The sequence below is a fragment of the Octopus sinensis genome, linkage group LG2, assembly GCF_006345805.1.
Source record: "Octopus sinensis linkage group LG2, ASM634580v1, whole genome shotgun sequence".
NCBI classification, from domain to species: Eukaryota; Metazoa; Mollusca; class Cephalopoda; order Octopoda; family Octopodidae; genus Octopus; species Octopus sinensis.
The window spans coordinates 9067164-9092037 of NC_042998.1; the positions used below are offsets into that span (position 1 = coordinate 9067164).

The window sequence follows — 24874 nt, forward strand, 5'->3', positions numbered from 1 at the left end:
CTGTATGACAATAACACTCATTTACATATATCAAACGATTTCAAGATAAGGAAACTCACACAGTCATATCTACATAACAAATTTCTTTCAGTTTCCATCTACTAAATCCACTCACAAGGCTTTGGTCAGCCTAAAGTAGATGACACTTGCCCAAGGTGCCATGCAATGAGACTGACCCAGGCAAACCTCACCATGCAGCAATGCCTGCACCTCTGACTGTGAAAATTCTATTTGCTGTCAGTAGAGATCATCATCATTATCGTTTAACGTCCGCTTTCCATGCTAGCATGGGTTGGACGATTTTGACTGAGGGCTGGCGAACCAGGTGGCTGCACCAGGCTCCAGTCTGATCTGGCAGAGTTTCTACAGCTGGATACCCTTCTTAATGCTAATCTCTCCAAGAATTTAGTGGGTGCTTTTACGTGCCAGTTAGGTGGTACTGGCAACAGACACACTCAAATGGTGTTTTTTACGTGCCACCTGCGCAGGAGCCATCATCATCGTTTAACGTCCTCTTTCTATGCTAGCATGGGTTGGACGATTTGACTAAGGACTGGCGAACCAGATGGCTGCACCAGGCTCCATGTGTCCAAAAGGAAAACGTTGGGGTGAAGCATTATAGCCAGACCCCAAGATACTAGACTTCAAAGAAAAGATGCAAAAATATGACTGGAATGGTTGGTACTGACACTAATGAGATTGCCATGTAGCTTGCAGGAGTAAGATTCCTTTCAACTGAGTAGGACTGCAGTAGAGAGGTAGGTAGCTTTATGGTAAGTTATGAAAGAAAGGGCTAGAACAGGTTTCTTACTGTAGACTGGGAGTTAACAGGGTGGAGTTAGAAAGGGAGCTGAGGATGGAGGTTTGGAGACAACAGGTGTAGTAGGAAGAGGATGCAAGTGTGTATGGGGGTGAGTGAGGGATGAGGAAGTGGAGGCAGGAGAAGGAGGAGACCCTCTTCGGTCATGAATGACCATGGGATTGCACCTAGAAAGTTACCCTCCGAGGCGCAGGTCCAGGCAAGGTTGTTTGTGGAAGGCCAGCAGTCGCCCATGCATACTGGCCTCTCCTCTCCACACCACTGATGTTATCCAAGGGAAAGGCAGTGGAGACAAATATACTGAATCAAATATACTGATCAATAAAAAACTAATAGTTGGGAGGAAGGTAGGAGAGAGATGATGAATGTAGAGATTGGATATGGCTAAGGAGTGAAGAGTAAAAATTACCTTGTTTTCAGCTCTACAACAATGTCCAGCAAACTGGACTCTTCTACCTTTCACAAAAGATGATACAGGTGGTAGTTTCCCATATATTTGTACTTTGGTTGGATGACGCTTCCACGAGAGATTTTGAGCTCTCATAAGGAGGCGAGTGTAGGTTCCATCCAACCGCTTCTCAAGCTTCTTTGATAACGTCCAGGTTTCTGAGCCATATTGTAGAATGGAAGCCATCTGCTCGTGATACCAGAGGGCGAACACTCTCCTACCCTGATGTAATCTCCAGGGAAACAGGCATCCAGCAACGGGACCTCCGTAATGCTATGATGGACCGTGAAGTCTGGCGTAACATAGTAAATTCCATTGTCTCAACCACGGTTGAACAATAATGATGATGAAGGAGTGAAAATAATGAATGGTGAACCTATGTATATATGTAATTGATAGAAAGCTTCTGATAGAATTAGTTAATGAAAACTATTTTAAAATTCAAAACTGATGAAAGTAATACTACATACTTTGCATTAGACATAAACGCTTTTTTTTTTGTTTTGTTTCTTTTAATGAACAGATGTTATTCATAAGTTCACCAGAGACCACTATGCAAAACGTTTCCCAGAATTGGAGTCACTCATCCCTACTCCAATGGAATATGTGAAAACTGTAAAAGTAAGTTTTAGTCTTCTTTAACCCTTTAGTGTTTAAACCGGCCATACTAGGCCAAAATTGTCTTCCTGTTTTATGCCCAAACCAGCCAGCTCTGACCTCTCACACCTACCCTACAAAGTCATTCTAAAAATAAACAGGGACATCATCAATATTCCAGAGTTACAAGATGCTGTACAATTAATTTAAAACAATGTGATTAAACAGGCTTTACATTTGACAGAGTAATCTGAATGCTAAAGGGTTAATCTATATGTTTTTGCCATGATGTGGTTATAAGTTTGTGGAAGTGTAATTTGAATTCCAATTAAGTATTTTTTTCATTTCCATTTCTAACTCTTAGAATAAACTCAGAAAATTTCTGTTTTACATTTCCTGCATGTTGGATGTTTTAAGAATTCAAATGTTTGCAGGAAACTTCTCTCTGTATACCATTTTCCTTTAACAGTCAGAATTCGTTGTGTGTGTCTATACATAGGCGCAGGAGTGGCTGTGTGGTAAGTAGCTTGCTAACCAACCACATGGTTCCGGGTTCAGTTCCACTGCGTGGCATCTTGGGCAAGTGTCTTCTGCTATAGCCCTGGGCCAACCAATGCCTTGTGAGTGGATTTGGTAGATGGAAACTGAAAGAAGTCTGTCGTATATATGTATATATATATATATATATATGTATGTATGTGTGTGTTTGTGTCTGTCTCCCTAGCATTGCTTGACAACCGATGCTGGTGTGTTTATGTCCCCGTCACTTAGCGGTTCGGCAAAAGAGACCGATAGAATAAGTACTGGGCTTACAAAGAATAAGTCCCGGGGTCGATTTGCTCGACTAAAGGCGGTGCTCCAGCATGGCCACAGTCAAATGACTGAAACAAGTAAAAGAGTATATGGTCATTTGCATTTCTTAGGTCACTGCCCTCAAGAGAAAAGAGATGACCACCCTCAATCTTTAACAATGAATGTTTGTTGGGATTCCTTTTATCACAATTATATTTTAATCTATCCATTTTTATCTTCGTGAGTTGGGAGAAAAACTATTCCTTGATCATTTGCTGCATAGCAAAAATATCTACAGTTGAATTTTAATCATCATTTTGCTACAAATTAAATAAACAAGAAATACAATTTCTCCCCATAGACACAGGTATTGCTTTATATGTGTGTGTGTGTATTTTTGTAGTAGACAGGATACATATTCTGTATAATTAGTTCTTTGTAATCAAGAAAAAAAATTCAGAAAATTATGGAAATTATTAGTGTCCTTTCTATTGAACTGTAGATGGGAATAATGAAAACAGCACATTGGATATATATCTTCTAGTGTAAACTTCTTATAAGGAAAGCAATTGCAATATATGTTATTTGTTACTGTCAATGGCATTTTTAAATAGATTTGTATGTCTTTTGCAGGAATTGGAAACAACATTTTGGAGAAATCAAAAAGCAATGAAGTGTTACAAGAAATTTTGACCCCTGCCACATTGATGGTTGTTAGTGTAACATCTTCCACAACACAAGGGTAATAACTGATTGTTCAGTGCAAATCATCATTATTATTTATCATTATTTTTGCAGAAGTAGATAAACAAAACTGACAAGTTTTCATTGATTCAATATAACTAATAAAGAGGTTCTTCATTCTTGTGTTCTCATTAAAAGAGAATATCAGACTGTTATCTTTATCTTTTACTTGTTTCAGTCATTGCCAACCACTTTACTGGATGTATAGAGTACTTAGTTAGTTAGTTAATTTTTTTTGGCTCAAAAAGCAAACAGCAAGGCCATGTAGGGGGACATGGAGTTATGTACAGGGTGGTGTTCATGTAAAGAGGTCAAGGGAGACTTTGAACCAAGCGGTCGTCAGCATCTTGTACTTGTGGCAACATTCACCCTGGGCGGGTTGAGTCGGCTTCTTCTATTAATGGAAGAAGTTTCGTGGGAATATGTGGATTTCACAAGCGGTCCCCAACAATCCCGCATGTGGAGACATCCTGTTTGCCACAGATTGTCCGCAGACGCAGGGACAGAACGACCGATGAGCCGCCGGTTGCCAAAGCAGACACTCCGAGGATTTTCACCAGAGCCCCGTCTGCCGGGTTGTTGCCCTAATACCACTCGATGTCAGACCAATCCGCCTTGGGTGGCCCTACCAGGAACTGAAGTTCCCGGCGGCATAGCTGTGACACTACCCGTTACCAGCGTCCCCACCACGGTGAGGAGGGGATGGACTTTGGGGACGCAATGTATAGAGTGCATTTTATCAAGGCACCAGTACTAATGTGCCCTGATGAAACGGACTCAATTCACTCTGTAAAATGGTCAGCAAACCAAGCAGAGACAACTTAGGATCAAGAGGTCTCTTTAGTCTTGCTGAGAGCAAGAAACCTCTCTGGTGCTGATGCCACAATATAATTCACCCAGTTCGCTCCACTGCAAAAACCAAGCCAAAACTGAGATGTGTTCCTCCAACCCATCTATGAGGGTAGAAACTCCAAATAAGAACTGGTGCAGATCATGTCAAACCTTCTAACCCATGCCAACATAGAAAATGGCCTTGAAATGACAATAATAATGATGACGATATCCAATCAAATTTAATATTTTTGAACAGAGTTAGAATGCTATCTTTCAAAGCATTGAACCATTTTTGTGTTATAGTAGTTCCATATAGACAAACAGAAACACCAGCGGAGACCAACATCTCATATTTCTCTCTCTCTCCCTTTATTTTCCCCAGGGGGTAAAATTATAACTTTTAATTGCAAGGCTATCCCAGCTGATAGCTATTTTACAGATTATCAAAGTGTGGCAAGTTGGTAGAAGTAGCAAGACACCAAGTTAAAATGATGTACCGTCTCTTTCCTCTCTGTCTCTCTCTCTTCAATCTGCAAATGTTGACATTGGTTATTCATCTCACTATAATCAATAAAAAACTAAGTAGTGTGATTGGGAAGAGTCAGTCATCTATAATAATGATTCAATCATCCTCAAGGCAAATATTGGTTCTGTGCCAAATTCTAATAAAAGATTAGAAACAACTCATTCACCTTGATTTTAAGATTATTCTTATTAATCCTTTCATCTTTGCATACAATATATCTTTTTTTTTTTTTTACCCACTTTCTTTCTCTCTCTTTCTCATTGCAGGACAGAATTAACAGTTGAAGAAATGGATCGTGTCATTGAAGCATGTGACATGGTAAACCACTTAATTTCTTTCTATTATTTCAATGAAATTGATTTTTTGATTATTATTATTATTGTGGCATTATTTCTATGATGTATCATATAATTATGACTATGACACATTATATAACCATAACTATGTTGTATCATATAATTAATAGTCATAATAAATATTTTAGTGCTACATCCACTAAAGAATGATTATTACTATAGTTGACTGACATTCAAATGATTTTCCTAAGAAGAGTTTTTACATTAAACATTCTGGGTATACTACAGTGTTGCAATCTGTTATCATAACAAGAGCCAAGGAAAAAATCACACTGGTCATATAAAAATAAGCCAAGAGCTTGAGGTTGTCCTCATCTTGGTTGTTATAGCCACAGCTGTTCAGCTGTTGTATTCTTCAGACTTCTTCAGGTGCTTGGTATGTACAGTAGCATTCTAAAATTTCAAACTGAACTCTATTAAATCTAACCCCGCTTTCCATTGTCCATATTAATGATATTCTCCTATTAGTTGCTGTTCAATCTATGATGCCTCTTGCTCATTCCACTTAAGCCAGGGTATATAATGTTCGTGAAGGCATGTGCCCTGTGATAAGGGTGTTGGATTTATGATCATAACATTGTGCTTTCAATTCCTGGACTGGGCATTGCGTTGTGTTCTTGAGTAAAACACTTCATTTCACATTACTCCAGCCCACTCAGCTGGCAAAAACAAATGAGTAGGTGTATGTAAAAAAAAAAATAATAATAATAAAACATTGTGTACAGTGCTCAGGTGCACTACAACTCATCTAAAGTGTATGTATAGTACATAGGGGTAATGTACAAGCGTCAGGAAAAGAACAGTGCATGAGTCATGACATACACATATGTGCATGAGTATGGAAGGGGGACAATCAGGTGTAGTTTCGGCAGATTTCGGAAAGCATGAGAGCCTTAAAGGATGCAGTTTGTTCCATGCTTCAGCAACTCTGAGCGTGAAAAAATGTTTCTGAAAGTCATGGGAGCTGTGTTGTTTTCTGACTTTGTAGGCATGTCCACGTGTGTTGGACACATGGGGATCAAAAAGGTGTTCAGTGTTGTTGTTGGTAAGGTGGTTGATAACTTTGTGGGTGTTTACCAAGTCCATCGCCAGATGCTGGAGCTTCAGTGAATCCATGCCCAGGGAAACAAGGCGCTCAGAGTATGGTGGTGTCTGATGGAGGGTATGCGTTTGGTTGCACATCTCTGAACAGATTCCAGGAGGTCAATGTTCTGAGCAAGATAGGGGTTCCAAACTGATGATGCGAATTCCAAGTGTGGTCGTACCATAGCTGTATACAGTTTTAAATAGATGGCTGGAGAGCGGCTAACAAAAGTCTTGCCAAGACACCCTCGGCCTTCTTGACAATTTTAGAGATATGCTTTGTCCAACACAATGTATACCACAGAAACTTGGAAACTGGATCTTATGAGTTCATAGGGCTCAAGAAGGATGCTTTATCCTTATGTATTGTTTGACTGAACCAGGGATTGAACTTACACCTACTACTTAAACTATTACACTTAATACTTAATCAACACATATGTATTATCCCATTGTCCTTTAGGACAACTGAGTTTTGTAAATTAGAATCTGTAAACCTAACTTTTATTGTCTTTTTTTTTATCCAGTTGATGTATAAAATTGTTGGAAGCACTCTGAGCACTCTATTGTTGGAAGCACTCTGTAGCAAAATGCTACAGTACCATAAAACTATTTTCATCAGTATCTCATTTATAGAGTGGCTGTGTGGTTAAGAAGTTTGCCTCCCAACCACATAGGTTCAAGTTCAGTCCCACTTGTAGCACCTTTGACAAGTGTCTTCTATCATCATCAAATTGTTGTGAGTGAATTTCTTAAACAGAAACTGAAGGAAGCCTGCCATACATGAATACATGTGTTAGTGTCTCCTTGTCTCGACGTCGCAAGATAATTGTAAATAATAGTCATTATCATACAAGCAGTGTCATTCATTTTCATTTTTCTGTGAAAACATGTCTGGTCATGGGGAAAATATTACCTTACTTGGAAACAGGTGAGGGTTAGGGCCTGGAAATGCATTCGGCTGTAGAAAATTTGTCTCAACAAACTCTGTCGCATTCAAGCACTGAAAAACAATCGTTAAAGCAACAATAATGATGATGATTATTTTGTGTAATTATTTACCACAAGAGCAGAAATTTACATGTAATTTACATGTAATTTATATGTAATTTATTTGTTGTGTATGTAGTTTAAGTGGTACATTTTATCTCATTCTCAGTTTTTTGTGATATTCTTACAAATATGATGTTTGAAATTTTTTTTATTTTTGAACTTTTTATCTGCTAGGCTATTGACTTGAATGACTACAAACAGCGTATTTTCCACTATGTAGAGTCTCGGATGAGCTTTATTGCACCCAACATCTCTACAATTGTCGGTGCCTCAATAGCTGCTAAATTGATGGGTAAGAATTTTTCTTTTCATTTTGCAATTTCTGCAAGTAGATAACCTTAACAGTCTGGGAAGACTTGCAAATGATATGGCACTGTCCTTCTTTCCTGATCTAAATGGTTCTTCTACTATAGGCCCAAGGCCTGAAACGTTTCAAGTGGGTGGTCAGTAACACCAAAACCTAATGCTTAACTGGTACTTTTGTAGCCCCCAAAAGGATGAAAAGCAAAGTTGGCTTTGGCAGTTTTTGAACTCAAAAAAGTAATACACTACTGAAAACACAGTTTTCTTTCTCTCAAACTATGAAAATCTTTCTTTTGTTGTTTTTTTTTTTCCATTTATTTGGAAAACTTGAACTTTATGAATTACATCTCACCTTTAAACATTTCTACTCTACTGGAGTCTATTCAGGCTATAAGCTCCGTCAGCCTCTTTTGTATTAGACATCATATTATGCTAGCACCGCCTGATTGGTGTCTGTGTCGGTGACACATGAAAAACACCAACCAATTGTGGCCGTTTGCCAGCCTCCCCTGGCCCCTGTGCTGATGGCACGTAAAAAGCACCCACTACACTCATGGAGTGGTTGGCATTAGGAAGGGCATCCAGCTGTAGAAACACTGCCAGATCAGACTGGAGCCTGGCACAGCCTCCTGTCTTCCCAGACCTCGGTCAAACCGTCCAACCCATGCTAGCATGGAAAACAGATGTTAAATGATGATGATGATCACATGGAATAAACTATGGTGCTTTGTATACCATCATATAAACCTATGCTTTTGTGTCTTTGTCAGTGTATTGAGAGAGCCTCTATGTGGTTGCACAATCTGCTAGAAAAAGTAGCCATGTCTTTCTCATATCACCTCCTTTTTTCTTTAAAAATGGAAAAGACATAGATAATGCTGACCAAGGTAAACTGCCTGAAAACAAGAGGACTGTTATGGCTGGAATGCCTTGGTCTGCACAATCAAGGTAGACCTGGGACTAAGCAACAATAATAACTATGTAATGATTTAGTGGCACAAGTTAAGCAACCAAGTTTCTTTAAAAATACCTGCAAATAACTAAACCTGGGACATGGTTGTTTGTATATACTGAAATTTGAAGTCACTTGTTTAGTTGAAGGTTTCACTTTGTAACTACATGGTGTAGGGTTCAGTTCCTTTGCATGTCAGGTTGACCAATGCCTTGTAAATGGAATTGTTAGATGGAAAATTTAAAAGGCTTGTCATATATCCATAAATTTGGATGTGTGCATGAGTGTGGTCACCATACATAGTGCCTTTGTTTGCAATCTGTCCAGAAAACATGTCTAACCTTTGAGCTAGTCATTATTTCAAGGACTAATTATTAATTTAATTGCAAAGAGTTCAGAGATTGACAGGAAGAGTTTCCAGTTGTTGAAAATTTGCCTCAAAATGTTCCATCTGATCCATACCAACAGGAAAAGTTGTTAAAACAAGGACGGGAATGAATTTTTTGTCTCTTTTCCTGTGTAGTGATTTCACTATTGCTTGGTTCTTTTTATTGAAATTTGATCCTAACAAATTCTGTTGACTCATTTATACAATTTTTCAATATTTCTTAGGAAAATTGAAAACTGAATTTATTCCATTCATTACCATATTTTTGTTGCAACACTGCTTGTTTTTTCAATTAATTTTGAAAATAATTAAAAATTTATCAAAATCTCTTTGTCATTATTATGCTGGTGTTTGGAACTTAATTTAACATGAAATTTTGATGGCAGGTTCTAATTTAAATCACTTTAACCATTTTACTGTGAAATTAAATTTTGTGGCTATTCCAGTAAAGATGTTAAATATCTATCAAAAAATAGTATTGATATTTTCTGCGAGTTACATGGCCTTAACCCTTTAGTGTTCGCATTATTCTGCCAAAATTAATGCTTCTTTATCCATATTGTTTTGAATTAATCATGCATTATCTTGTAGCTATGAGATTTTGATGAGGTAGCTGTTAATTTTAAAAATGATATTGTAGGGTTGGTGTGAGAGACCAGATAGGGCTAGTTTGAACATAAAACAGGCAGAATACTTTTGGCCGGATATGGCCAGTTTAAATGCTAAAGGGTTAATAAATTTGAGATATATCAACAAAAAATATTTTCAAACATGAAGACCCAACAAATAAAGTGAGTTCATGGCTCACAGGACGGCCTGCTGTGCTTACCTTGGATCATAGGGTGACCTGGTGTGCTTGAGGAGACCTATTGAGTCAAGTATATCAAGATCAAAATAAAAATCAAATGGAAATTGTAGTTGTGATACCCGTGCCAGTGGCATGTAAAAAACACCATCCGAACTTGGCCGATGCCAGCGCCACCTTGACTGGCGTCTGTGCTGGTGGCACGCAAAAAGCACCAACCGATCGTGGACGTTGCTAGCCTCCTCTGGCCCCTGTGCTGGTGGCACATAAAAAGCACCCACTACACGCATGGAGTGGTTGGCATTAGGAAGGGCATCCAGATCAGACTGGAGCCTGGTGCAGCCTCCTGGCTTCCCAGACCCCGGTCGAACTGTCCAACTCATGCTAGCATGGAAGACAGACGTTAAACGATGATGATGACATTCCTCAACAGAAGATAGCTTGGTATATAAAACTGTTTTCTGATGTTCAGTGAAATGAAATTTTGAGTTGATATAACTGGTTTCTGCAGTAATAGGAAATTCATATCATAGAGCCAGGGACAGTCTAGACATGTTGATAGCAAAAACATTAAGAACTATTAAATAGTCCTTAGATTCCGTAATTGTTTAAATCTTTCTAATATAAGCACAAACTCCAAAATCAGAAATTTATTGTACAAAATACATTCTTTTACCATTATGCCTCTGGTATTTTTCTTGTCACTGTATCACATTAGAAACTTGTTTCTTTTCAGATAACACTGTTAAATATTTCAATTAAACATTTAATTTCTTAAGCATTTAAATTTTTACATTTTACAGGTGTTGCTGGTGGCTTAACGAACCTCTCAAAAATGCCAGCCTGTAATCTCTTAGTTCTTGGTGCACAGAAAAAAACCCTCTCTGGTTTCTCCACTGCAGCTATAATGCCTCATACAGGCTTTATTTATCAATGTGAAATTTGCACCAAAACACCACTAGTAAGTTTCCTTTTGAATTTTCATAAAATCTTTTTCTTTTTATTTGATACACAAATTAAGATGGTGCTGGTGCCATGTAAAAAAACACTAGTTCTGGTACCACATAAAAAAAGCCCTGGTGCTGGTACCACATAAAAAGGCCCTGGTGATGGTACCACATAAAAAAAGTCCTGGTGCTGGTACCACATAAAAATGGCCCTGGTGCTGGTACCACTTAAAAAAGGCCCTGGTGCTGGTACCACATAAAAAAGGCCCTGGTGCTGGTACCACATAAAAAAGGCCTTGGTGCTGGTACCACATAAAAATGGCCCTGGTGCTGGTACCACATAAAAAAGGCCGTGGTGCTGGTACCACATAAAAAAGCACTGGTGCTGGTACCACATAAAAAGGCCCTGGTGCTGGTACCACATAAAAATGGCCCTGGTGCTGGTACCACATAAAAAAGCCCTGGTGCTGGTACCAGATAAAAAGGCCCTGGTGATGGTACCACATAAAAAAAGCCCTGGTGATGGTACCACATAAAAAAGACCTGGTGCTGGTACCACATAAAAAGCACTGGTGTTGGTTCCACATAAAAAGGCCCTGGTTCTGGTACCACATAAAAAAAGCCCTGGTGATGGTACCACATAAAAAAGACCTGGTGCTGGTACCACATAAAAAGCACTGGTGTTGGTTCCACATAAAAAAGGCCTGGTTCTGGTACCACATAAAAAAAGCCCTGGTGATGGTACCACATAAAAAAGACCTGGTGCTGGTACCACATAAAAAAGCACTGGTGTTGGTTCCACATAAAAAGGCCCTGGTTCTGGTACCACATAAAAAAAGCCCTGGTGATGGTACCACATAAAAGCACTGGTGTTGGTTCCACAAAAAAAGGCCCTGGTTCTGGTACCACATAAAAAAGCACTGCTGATGTACCACAAAAAAGCACTGGTGTTGGTTCCACATAAAAAGCACTGGTGTTGGTTCCACATAAAAAAGGACCTGGTTCTGGTACCACATAAAAAAGCACTGCTGATGGTACCACATAAAAAGCACTGGTGTTGGTTCCACATAAAAAGCACTGGTGTTGGTTCCACATAAAAAGCACTGGTGTTGGTTCCACATAAAAAAGGCCCTGGTGCTGGTACCACATAAAAATGGCCCTGGTGCTGGTACCACATAAAAAAGCCCTGGTGCTGGTACCAGATAAAAAGGCCCTGGTGATGGTACCACATAAAAAAAGCCCTGGTGATGGTACCACATAAAAAAGACCTGGTGCTGGTACCACAAAAAAAGACCTGGTGCTGGTACCACATAAAAAGCACTGTGTTGGTTCCACATAAAAAAGGCCTGGTTCTGGTACCACATAAAAAAAGCCCTGGTGATGGTACCACATAAAAAAGACCTGGTGCTGGTACCACATAAAAAGCACTGGTGTTGGTTCCACATAAAAAAGGCCCTGGTTCTGGTACCACATAAAAAAAGCCCTGGTGATGGTACCACATAAAAAGCACTGGTGTTGGTTCCACATAAAAAAGGCCCTGGTTCTGGTACCACATAAAAAAGCACTGCTGATGGTACCACATAAAAAGCACTGGTGTTGGTTCCACATAAAAAGCACTGGTGTGGTTCCACATAAAAAAGGACCTGGTTCTGGTACCACATAAAAAGCACTGCTGATGGTACCACATAAAAAGCACTGGTGTTGGTTCCACATAAAAAGCACTGGTGTTGGTTCCACATAAAAAGCACTGGTGTTGGTTCCACATAAAAAAGGCCCTGGTGCTGGTACCACATAAAAATGGCCCTGGTGCTGGTACCACATAAAAAAGCCCTGGTGCTGGTACCAGATAAAAAGGCCCTGGTGATGGTACCACATAAAAAAAGCCCTGGTGATGGTACCACATAAAAAAGACCTGGTGCTGGTACCACATAAAAAGCACTGGTGTTGGTTCCACATAAAAAAGGCCCTGGTTCTGGTACCACATAAAAAAAGCCCTGGTGATGGTACCACATAAAAAAGACCTGGTGCTGGTACCACATAAAAAGCACTGGTGTTGGTTCCACATAAAAAAGGCCCTGGTTCTGGTACCACATAAAAAAAGCCCTGGTGATGGTACCACATAAAAAAGACCTGGTGCTGGTACCACATAAAAAGCACTGGTGTTGGTTCCACATAAAAAAGGCCCTGGTTCTGGTACCACATAAAAAAAGCCCTGGTGATGGTACCACATAAAAAGCACTGGTGTTGGTTCCACATAAAAAAGGCCCTGGTTCTGGTACCACATAAAAAAGCACTGCTGATGGTACCACATAAAAAGCACTGGTGTTGGTTCCACATAAAAAGCACTGGTGTTGGTTCCACATAAAAAAGGACCTGGTTCTGGTACCACATAAAAAAGCACTGCTGATGGTACCACATAAAAACACTGGTGTTGGTTCCACATAAAAAGCACTGGTGTTGGTTCCACATAAAAAAGACCTGGTGCTGGTTCCACATAAAAAGCACTGGTTGTTGGTTCCACATAAAAAAGGACCTGTGCTGGTACCACATAAAAAGCCACTGGTGTTGGTTCCACATAAAAAGCACTGGTGTTGGTTCCACATAAAAAAGGACCTGGTTCTGGTACCACATAAAAAAGCATGCTGATGGTACCACATAAAAAGCACTGGTGTTGGTTCCACATAAAAAGCACTGGTGTTGGTTCCACATAAAAAGCACTGGTGTTGGTTCCACATAAAAAGCACTGGTGTTGGTTCCACATAAAAAGCACTGGTGTGGTTCCACATATAAAAAGCACTGGTGTTGGTTCCACATAAAAAAGGACCTGGTTCTGGTACCACATAAAAAAGCACTGCTGATGGTGCCAAGTAAAAAGCATTGATGTTAGGTAAAAGGCACCCAGTACACTCTGTAAAGTGATTGGCATTAAGAAGGGCATTCAGCTACAGAAACCATGCCAAAACAGACTAAGGAACCTGGTCTTGCCGGCTCCTGTCAAATCATCCAACCCATGCCAGCATGGTAAAACAGATGTTAAATGATGTTGTTGTATATTAAGAACAAAGAAATGTCACAGTGGTTTGATATACTTTTTCGTTTACTAAGTCTTCAAATTGATACATTCATTTTTAAAAATTCGATTTCTTTCACTAGGATTTAAGGAAAACTGCAGCTAAGTTTGTTGCCGCCAAAAGCACTTTGGCTGCACGTGTTGATAGCTTCCATGAAAGTCAAGATGGTCATGTTGGAGAAACTCTCAAAGCAGAAATTGAGCACAAATTGGACAAGTTGATGGAACCTCACAAATATAAACATGTCAAGCCATTACCTGCACCCATTGACCCCCCTCGCAAGAAGCGTGGTGGCCGCAGGTAAGAAAAACATTTACATACGTACAACAATTTTGTGGGAATCTGGGCAGGGTGATTAAAATGGAAAATTGATAATCTCTTTGAATCTTAATTCTAACTTTCAAATTTGAATTAGATTTAATTAAAGAATTTAGTTAATATCTGTAAAATTCTATGAAAATCTCTGTGGTATCCAACTGCACTTGTCGTCATTTATACTGGGTTGTCCAGAAAGTTTGTGCCGATTTTTAAAGGAGAGAAAAAGGTCAATAAATACTTGCCGTTAAATTTTTAATCAACCATATTTGAACCATTTTGTTGCACAATGTGTCTCCATCTTTCCTTTAACTTGAAAATACCCTCTTCCCAGAATTGAGGTGGTTTCATGGCAAAGAATTCATCAAGGTATCTTTTTATGTCATCCAAGGAATTAAAATTTTTACCATTAAGACTATTCTGCAGAGACCTGAATAAGTGGAAATCCAAAGGAGCAATATCTGGTGAATATTGAGGGTGGGGTAACACATCCCAGCCGAGCTGCAGCAATTTTTGTCTGGTTCCCAAAGCATCAAGTACCGAAAATGAACTTTCTTAACTTCCATTTAAAAGGGTTACAGAATTAACACTGGTTATAGGAACATAAACTTTCTTCCGCAAAAAGATAGCTTAAACTGTGCTCTAAGTGGAGGTGTAGTAAAATCCTATTTTATGGACTCAACCATGTTCTAAAATAAGTCGAAAGGTAAGCTACTATAAATCGGCATGAACTTTCCGGACACCCCAATACTAATCAATTCACATTTATATACTGTGGAAACCAAAGGGTTTCCATTTAAATTTGCAAATATCTTCTTAAAACCAGGAGTACCATATTCAATTTTCATGCCAAAATTCAAGATAAAGAAGTGGAAATATTTGCAAGTGTCACATGACCAAAGTTTTAACCCTTCAGCATAGAAATCCGCCATATCAAGCCCAAATACTCTACCTGCTTTTATGTTCTAACTGGCCAGATCTGGTGTCCCACCTCTACCCTACAATGTTGTTCTAAAAATGAACAATCGCATCATTAAAATCTCAAAGCTATAAAATAATGCATAATTAATTCAAAACAATGAATAAATATGTATTACCAGTGGCGGCTTGTGTATAGGAGCTGCAGCACCCCCTATTTCCACTCGATATTATCGATAACATTCAATATAATGCGTCCTTTTTTTCTTTAATTCTTTCTTTATATTTGTACATTATACAATCCTTAAGTTTAATGTCAGTAGCCATCCCCTAGTTTATGAAAAAAAAAAAAAAATCCCTGTATAGAACTCTGCGATTCACAGTTCCAGTGATGCGGTGTTTGGCTGTTGTGCGCATGCTCACATGTCCAAGATAGAAAGCTTCACACTAGGGAGAGAGAGCACTGCGTGAATGACAGTGCCAGGCGGAAGGTACATGTTGTGCTTAAACACGTATTTATATTCTTGAATGTGATAAAGTGTAGAATTAGATTATTAACCTGCTTCCAACTTCAATGTTGCTGCCAGGATTTGAAAAATAGGGCACATTTCCCCACCCCCTTATTTTGTGATTTAGTTGGGATTTTTGAAAAACAAGGGGGAATTCACGGCAGTGTTCAGTGAACAAATTAAACACACTACTCAGCAGTGGCTAAAATACAAACCATTCAAATTTATGTGTAAATTTTCTTTTTATATGTTTGTTTCCTTTTATACAGTATTAAAACAAAGGCTAAAAACTTTCTGAAGCAGCACCCCAACTAATTTTATCTATGAACCGCAACTGAGTTTAATATTTGACAGAGTAAACTGAACACTAAAGCTTTTAATCAGTATGTTTTCTGCCTAAGATAAATCTGTACACATTTCAAAGTGATGCAGTGAAAGCCATGGTCAAGCTTGTTAATTACTGCTGTATGTTACTATACTTAACAAAAAAGATTTGACAATTTATATGAAGGTAGTTATGATTTATGGATGATGCCATTATAAAAATTGAGGTAAATTGCTTGAAATCTTAAAATTGATCTGATGCTATGTGTGAGATATCATCCAAAGCATAAAGGGACATAACCAAATGCCATAAGATGTTTTGTCAGATGTTCTGTGTTTCAATATAGGCACTGAACCTCTTATCTGGCAGCCTTGATTGAGACCAGAGTTGGTCCGAATTTCAGGTCACAGGCTAAATATATACAGAAAATATAAAATAAACTACGAAAAGTAAATTTAAAAAATTGCATAGCAGACAAATTAATACATTTTTAAAGTAGGGTTTGTTTGATCTTTATTAAGCCACTTAAAATTCTTAAAACTCTTAAAATATAGAATACTGTACTATGTATAATATATAGTTGAATTACTACAGTCCACAAAATTCAAAGCTAACCAGTTCCAAAAATAGCCAGATTTCTGATAATTCTGGATTTCTGGATTCCAGATAAGAGGTTCGGTATTTGTATTTCTGAAGTATTGTGTTAAACATTATTATAAAAAATTATATTTTGTTAGTTATTTTCTATTCTGTTGTAAAAGAAGTCAACAGCCAAGTGAACTATAACTGTTTCAGTATTTGGCAGGCAGAGTTCATATTATTTAAGCTACATCACTTTTGTCCTTCGAGAAGTTTTGAATGTCTCAACTTGCTTTCCTCTCTACCCATAGTATCATAATTGAAGTAAGAAACACTTAGTTCATATTAAATTATAAAGGAAACGAAAGTCAAGCAAATTCTGAAAAGCATGTTGATTTGTCTGTTTAAAGACTGCATTATAAATTTTTCAATCTTTACACTCTATCTTCTAATTGAAGCCATTTTCTCTTTCCTTGTATTGTTATCAAATGTTTTACATATTTACTTTACAGAGCAAGAAAAATGAAAGAGCGTCTTGGACTAACAGAGATAAGGAAACTTGGTAACAGAATGAATTTTGGTGAAGTGAGTTTCATTTAGTACTTTTGCATTGTATTTTTAAGTGGTGTTTTGGTCAACTCAAAGTTTAATCATTCTTTTCTTGTTTTCCATTGTTTATTTATTTATTTTGTGTGTGTGTGTGTGATAGCCTTGATAGAAGCAGCACTTGTAATAAATTACAAGTAAAAATTACCTGTAATAAATTACAAGTTAAGGCGGCGAGCTAGCAGAAACGTTAGCACACCAGGCAAAATGCTGAGCGGTATTTTGTCTGCCATTACATTCTGAGTTCAAATTCCTCCGAGGTCGACTTTACCTTTCATCCTTTCAGGGTCGATTAAATAAGTACCAGTTACGCACTGGGGTCGATATAATCAACTTAATCCGTTTGTCTGTCCTTGTTTGTCCCCTCTGTGTTTAGCCCCTTGTGGGCAATAAAGAAATAAGTACTTGTAATAAATTTTAGACACATCTAAACTCAGGAGCAAATCCCAGATTAGGAGATTTCAATGCTGTTTGGATTATTGAAATGGTCAGTGGAGAAAGTATTGATAGAAAAGGATCTCTAAAGGTGTGTAATTCTGGGGAAGAAAGATATTACAAATCATTATGAAGCAAGGATGCTGGAAGGTAAAAGCATTGTGCACCTTATTGGTCTAAGCGAGGCTGATTGATATGCAGTGTTGGCAAGTTTGGAGAAACAATGGATTTTGTATGAGCAAAGCAGGTTTTTCACATTCGGTACTTATTCTAGTTATATTCTGCTTCTCATCAATTCTTTACTAACATTCTCTGTCAATACAGGTTTTAATGGAAGTTTTCAATTTACCTTACATTGAGTTAAGTTTATTAATTGCACATGTCAAAAAAAAGCACCATCCGAACGTCATTAATGCCAAGTCCGCCTGACTGGCTCCTGTGCTGGTGGCATGTAAAAAGCACCATCTGAATGTGGTCAGTGTCAGGACCGCTTGACCTGGCTCCCGTGCCAGCGGCACATAAAAAGCAGCATCCCAATATGGTTGATGCCTCGTGGTGCGTAAAAAGCACTATTCGAACATGATCGATGCCAGGGCTGCCTAACTGGCTCCCATTCCACCAGCACGTAAAATGCTCCCACTACACTGTCAGAGTAGTTGACATTAGGAAGGGCATCTTGCTGTAGAAATATTGCCAGACCAGACTGGAGCCTGGTGCACATGCTGGCTCTCCAGACCTCAGTCGAACCATCCAACCCATGCCAGCATGGAAAACGGACATTAAACAATGATGATGATGATGTCGAAAGTCATGCATATTTTATTACTTTCCATACACTGACATTTTTCAGTTTTATTTTAAGAGATTTTCTAAAACAAATTATATGTATTTAGCAAGTGTTAAAGATATTGGGGGAAAATTTTAAACAAACAAGATTACAAGTTTAGTAACGAGAAAAACAAATCAGTAACTAAATGGGTAATTCTAATTAGGAGGCAAATCTAGAATATTAAGTTTAAATATTTGGAAACAAAGTAGAGCGAGAAGTAAGTCTAGTCTTACAAATATATTAACTCTTTTGATGTCATTCTACCTGAAATTGCTGCTGATTCTATTACACAAACTGTTTTAAGGTGTTCGTATTTATATCACAATTTTTGAATAAAAAGAATTTATGTAAGAACATTCTAATTTATGTTCAAAATATTTGACTTAATCATGAAAAGAAATTGACTAAAACCCTTTAAATTGTTGATTATATTCAAAATTATTTGAAACACATAACTAGTATATTTCATGAAAGGTTTAAGTTATAGATGCTTTTTATTAATGTTGTTGTATTTAGGAATGGTCATTTTGCCAGTTTAGCCAATAAAAATACATGCACTAACTGATGAGGTCACAGAAGTGTGACGAAAGAACTCTGGCCGAAATAAGATTAAGATTAATGTAAAAAATAAATAAAGCTGAAGCAAAGTAACACCAAATATATAGTGCATGTGTTTTCATTGGCTAAACTGGCAAAATGACCATTCCGAAATACATGTTTCAACACACGATTTCACATCAAGAATCTTGCAAAACAAATATATTAACGTTGCTTTTTATTAAGTTTATTAATAAATAGATAAGAATTTCTAATTATCTGAGATGGTTTCATTTTCCATTGCATACGTCATTGTTTCAGACACATTTTATCTCCCTCACCAAAACATCATCAAACAGCATAATCCATTTTCCATTCCTTTTAAGTAAACCATCTAGTTTTCCTTCTATTTTCTTCATCTATAAGTGATACATCTAATATTTGGAACAACAGCTTTTTTCTGTAAATGTTCCTGTTATAGACTCAAAAATTCTAAGTTCATCATCATCGTTTAACGTCTGCTTTCCATGCTAACATGGGTTGGACGATTTTGACTGAGGGCTGGCAAACCAGATGGCTGCACCAGGCTCCAATCTTGATTTGGCAGAGTTTCTACAGCTGTTATACTTGCATAAAGTGTAACAGCAATGCTTATATGATCCCCCCCCCCCTCCTGTTTGTGGCATACATTAATGACATAGATGCCAATTTAAAGAATGCCACAGTATTGAAATATGCAGACGACATCAAGCTGTACCTTGAAATCAAGAGGACTGATCCTGATGTCTACAACTCTTTCCTGCAATCAGACCTAGACACAATGCAGCAATGGATCACAGACTGGCAACTGAAACTGGCTGTGGACAAGTGTACCACCATGCATTTTGGGAGAAAAAACCCTGTGTCCACATACTCCCTCCACAACACTGATATCAAGAAATCCTCTTGCGAGCGTGACCTAGGCATCACTGTCAGCAGTGATTTGTGTTGGACAAAGCATATCTCTAAAATTGTCAAGAAGGCCGAGGGTGTCTTGGCATCACTCAGCAAGACTTTTGTTAGCCGCTCTCCAGCCATCTATTTAAAACTGTATACAGCTATGGTACGACCACACTTGGAATTCGCATCATCACTTTGGAACCCCTATCTTGCTCAGAACATTGACCTCCTGGAATCTGTCCAGAGACGTGCAACCAAACGCATACCCTCCATCAGACACCTACCATATTCTGAGCGCCTTGTTTCCCTGGGCATGGATTCACTGAAGCTTCGGCGTCTGGCGATGGACTTGGTAAACACCCACAAAGTTATCAACCACCTCACCAACAACAACACTGAACACCTTTTTGATCTCCATGTGTCTAACACACGTGGACATGCCTACAAAGTCAGAAAACGACACAGCTCCCATGACTTTCGGAAACATTTTTTCACGCTCAGAGTTGCTGAAGCATGGAATAAACTGCCTGCGTCAGTTGTTGACTGCCATGACACTGCATCCTTTAAGGCCCTCATGCTTTCCGAAATCCGCCGAAACTACACCTGATTATATATACACTTTAGATGAGTTGTAGTGCACCTGAGCACTGTACACAATTATTATTATTATTATTATTATTATTATAATCAATATCATCATCAGACATTCTACTTCTACTAAAATAGCCTCTGTTCTTCGAGATTGGTGGATCTTGTATCTCTGCCATTCAGACACTCTCCACCCATTCATTTCACCTCCTCACATTAATTTTGTCCTGTTCAAACCTCCTCTCCCCTCACTCCAGCCAGGCCTCACACTAACAACTATTCCCAGTCCTTCATCCCCAGAACATGGCTGTCTGTCATCTCCCTGCTCACGTTTTCCTGGCAGGTGTCAACTTGGCATCAATGTCACCAGTTTCAGAGTACTTGCAGAGGCCACAAGGCCTACCCTTACCTCCAGACCCTGCAAATAAAAACAAAAAATATTCTTTCATAAGCATTTCAGATTAGATTCCAATCCAAATGCTGACTGTCATCATCATCATCATCATTTAACGTCTGTTCTCCATGCTAGCATGGGTTGGATGGTTCAACCGGGGATCTGGGAAGCCAGGAGGCTGCACCAGGCTCCAGTCTTATCTGGCAATGTTTCTACAGCTGGATGCCCTTCCTAACGCCAACCACTCCGTGAGTGTAGTGGGTGCTTTTTACGTGCCACCTGCACTGGTGCCAGGGGAGGCTGGCATCGGCCACGGTCGGATTGGTGCATTTTACGTGCCACCGGCACGGAAGCCAGTCAAGGAGGCGCTGGCATCGGCCATGAGTCGGATAGTGCTTTTTACGTACCACCAGTCCAGGGGTCCTGTCATCTGCCGGGTGCCAGTCATAGGATTGGTTCAATTCGATTTCGATTTCACTTGCCCCAACATGTCTTCGCAAGCAAAGGGGGTTGGCATGGGTGCCTGTCGTCGGATGAGGTTCTATATCGACTTCGCTTGCCTCAGCAGGTTTTTGTGTCCAAGGGAGGAAAGGCATGCATAAGTGGGCTGGGCTCACTTGTCCTGCCTGGTCTTCTCACGTACAGCATATTTCCAAAGGCATAAAGTAATACATTTAGAAACCCATATGATTGTATCTAGTTAGAGAGCTGCTGAAAAAGTTCAAGGTTGCAAGAAGAGGCAATTGAACTTGTATTGAATATGTAATACAATTAAATGAGATACTTGGTAGCTGAGAAGTGCTCTGGATTGGCAGTGGAAGTTTGGCATACTAGAATTAGACCGAGTAAGACACAGAAAGAAGTGATGAGGTTATTTAAGGCCTGAGAACAGGCCTTTCCCTTGATTCTGCATCATGTTGTCTTATAGATGAGACAACATGACACAGATTCAAGGGAAAAGGAAATGTATGTTGCAAATGTACTCGATTCTTGAGTGCCACCTGTCAGCAAGAATAAAAAGGGCAGACCATTCGGCAACAGACATTTCAAGATGACCTGAAGACATTCAGCATTGCATAGAATGGATGTACAAGAGCAGCAGTGAAGAAAGCTTGCTGCACTTTGTGCCGAGCAATGCAAGAAGAGGACTTGAAGCCAAAGCTTTCTATGATGGAAACACATGATGATAACGATGCCAACAGCAGTGACAATTTCTTCACTAATTAAAATTACTTAACCCTTTTGTTACTGTATTTCTATTGAGATGCTCTGTGTTTCTTTCAATTACTTGAAATATAACAAAGAAATTAGTAAAATAACTTGGTTATCATTCAGCTAGTGTTAGGAACATAAATTGTGATTAAAGTCTGGTGGAAGATTATGAAAACAAGACATTTGTACTCAGAGTCAGAGCCGGTTTCAGCCGGGTTGGTAACGAAAGGGTTAATGTTTTTTTTCTTTTATTCTTTTTGTCACTAACTTTTCATTTATGAAACTAATGGCATTCAAAATAGGCTCTGGTTGATGATATAGCTCGCTATTGTTGCAATGCTGGTTAGTTCTTCATACGTTATAGTTTCCATGGTATTTGATGCATGATACACCAGAATGGTTCCTTGTCATCTCCAAATACATTGAAACCTTAAGAATTACAGACAGTCATTGTTCTGTTCTGTTGTTCTATTTTCAAGAGGCTTCACATAGTAAACTGAGATGGAAGAGAATAGCTTTAACTGGGAGCATACTTAGCTCCACTTGAAACTTCATTTTTGCTCTTTACTGCACACTTATTTTTTTAGTGCTGTTTATTGCTAATAAGTGGAAGCATGGCTGTGTGTAAAAATTTTGCTTCCCAACCACATGGATCCTGGTTCAATCCCACTGTGTGGCACCGTGGGCATAACCTTGGGCCAATCAAATCCTTGTCAGTGGATTTGGTAGATGAAAACTGTAAGAAATCTTGACCACGTGTGTACCGTTGGCGATTTTTTCCCTCTGTCTTCCCTTCTCTGGATCTTTCCTTTTCCTATGTTTCCGACGAAGAGCTCCGCTCAAAACATTAAACCCTCCTTCTTTCCTTCTTTCCTGAGCATCCAATAACACTATGCTTGTTCCACGTCCTCGCGTTGTTGTGTTTTCATGTTTGGATTAACTTTATATATATATATATATACTAGCAGTATCGCCCGGTGTTGCTCGGGTTTGTAAGGGAAATAACTATATAAGCATTTTTAGAGAGTTATAGCCCAAAAATAGCAAAAAAATGCATTAAAAATGGAAAAAAAATTATGGTAAATTTTTTTTTTAATCGTTGACTCATCGTAGACATTTTTAGAGAGTTACTTCCCTTATATAATAGTGAAAAAAATACATTAAAATGGAAAAAAATGATGGTAAATTTTTTTTTTAAATCGTAGACTCATCGTAGACACGCTCTAATACCCAGAAGGGCTCGATATGAATCACGACTATAAGATACCCGGTTTTGGTTAAACTGCACCACAAAATGTGGGAGTAGTTAGGAATCTAAATCGTAGGAGACAGACACACAACTTCACTTTTATATATAAAGATATAAATATAAAATATAAGTTAAAAATTCTATAATTATGAGTATAATTATAATTAGGGTTCAACAAAATTTGCTTCACCCACATACCTGTCTGGGAGATATCTTATGATAGTAAAATAGTAGTTTAACTGCTAAATGTCAGTATGTGGTGAAACAAATTTTGCTGAACCCTAATTATAATTATACTCATAATTATAGAATTTTTGTATAAGTTTACCAATAATGGTTCATTTAACATACCGAACTACTTGGTAAAATTATTAATTAATTAATTAATTTTACCCTTTATTATTATTAAAATGTATGTATAAAGTGTTGAAAATCTCCATCCATCTCAGGAGAACTGAGGCTCTGTCAAGCTTTCCCCCACTCCTCATCTATTTTCTCCACTTCCCACTACACTGAACTGATATCCTCTGTGTTTAACTGACTCCCTGTCTGTAATCATCTGTCAGAATATTTTCACTCCACTATCCTATTCTGTCTCATATTCATATTGTACCCAGCCCTCTTTTCTCTTTCTCTCTCTTTGTCTGTCACTTCCAGGTGGGCAAACCAATGTATTCACCTCTTCAACAAGACACATGCTTCCCTCCTATTACAGTTTCTTTCCTCGATTTTATACCCGACTCAGTTGAGGGGTCTTATCTTGTGGGTACTTGACCACCTCACCAGTGCTGGTGCCATATAAAAAGCACCCAGTACACTCTGTTAGGTGGTATTAGGAGGGACATCCAACTGTAGAAACCATGCCAAAACAGACATAGAACTTGTAAGAGCCCTCTGGCTCATTTGTTCCTCGAACCATCCAACCTATGCCAGCAAGGAAAAAGGGTCATTAAATGATGATGATGATGATATATATATATATATGTATGTATGTATGTATGTACACCTGTGTGTACTTGTGTTTGTTCCTCAACACTACATAACAGTTGGCGTTGGTTTGTTTACATCCCTGTAACTTAGCAGTCTGGCAAAAGAGATCAATAAAAAAAAAAGTACTAAGCTTTAAAAAATATATACTGGGGTCAATTTGTTCGACTAAAACCCTTTAGGGCAGGGCTCCAACATGGCCACAGTCCAATGACTGAAACAGGTAAAAAATTAAAGAGGAAAATAATTCCATTGTAAATTGTGAGTCAGTCTCATTAACAAAAAATGTCTGTTTATGTCGTTGTTCGTTTTAACCTTTTTTTTTATGTTATCTGTTAATGAGTCTCTTAAATTGCTGTTATTTTTTCATTTGCTTTTTGTAATTTTACTTTCTGTTTCTCTAGATTGAGGAAGATGCCTACCAAGAAGATCTTGGCTTCTCCTTAGGAAATATCAAGCGCTCCAAATCAGGTCGAGTTAGGGGCCCTGTTGTGGATTCTAAAACTAAAGCAAGGATCTCCAAAACACTTCAAGTAAGAATCTTTCAAATTCATTCTCTCTCTCTCTTCTGTGTTTGTATCAGCCTCTCACACTTTTTCCCCCTCCAATTCCTATCATTCCCCCATCTCTCACATTCCATTTATCTATATTTCCACCATGTGGAAAGGCGGTGAGCTGGCAGAAACGTTAGCACGCCGGGTGAAATGCTTAGCAGTATTTCGTCTGCCGCTAC

The 24874-nt window shown here is 38.5% G+C and overlaps 1 protein-coding gene across 1 annotated transcript in view; it reads left to right on the top strand.

Annotated features, from left to right (window-relative positions):
• LOC115232582 (U4/U6 small nuclear ribonucleoprotein Prp31-like) overlaps positions 1-24874 on the top strand; it is a 41557-nt gene that overhangs the window by 9285 nt on the left and 7398 nt on the right. The window contains 8 exon segments of the mRNA XM_029802547.2: positions 1792-1893; positions 3291-3399; positions 5028-5079; positions 7428-7545; positions 10505-10662; positions 13802-14019; positions 16878-16950; positions 24546-24674. Of these exon segments, the coding sequence (XP_029658407.1) occupies positions 1792-1893; positions 3291-3399; positions 5028-5079; positions 7428-7545; positions 10505-10662; positions 13802-14019; positions 16878-16950; positions 24546-24674 (959 nt within the window).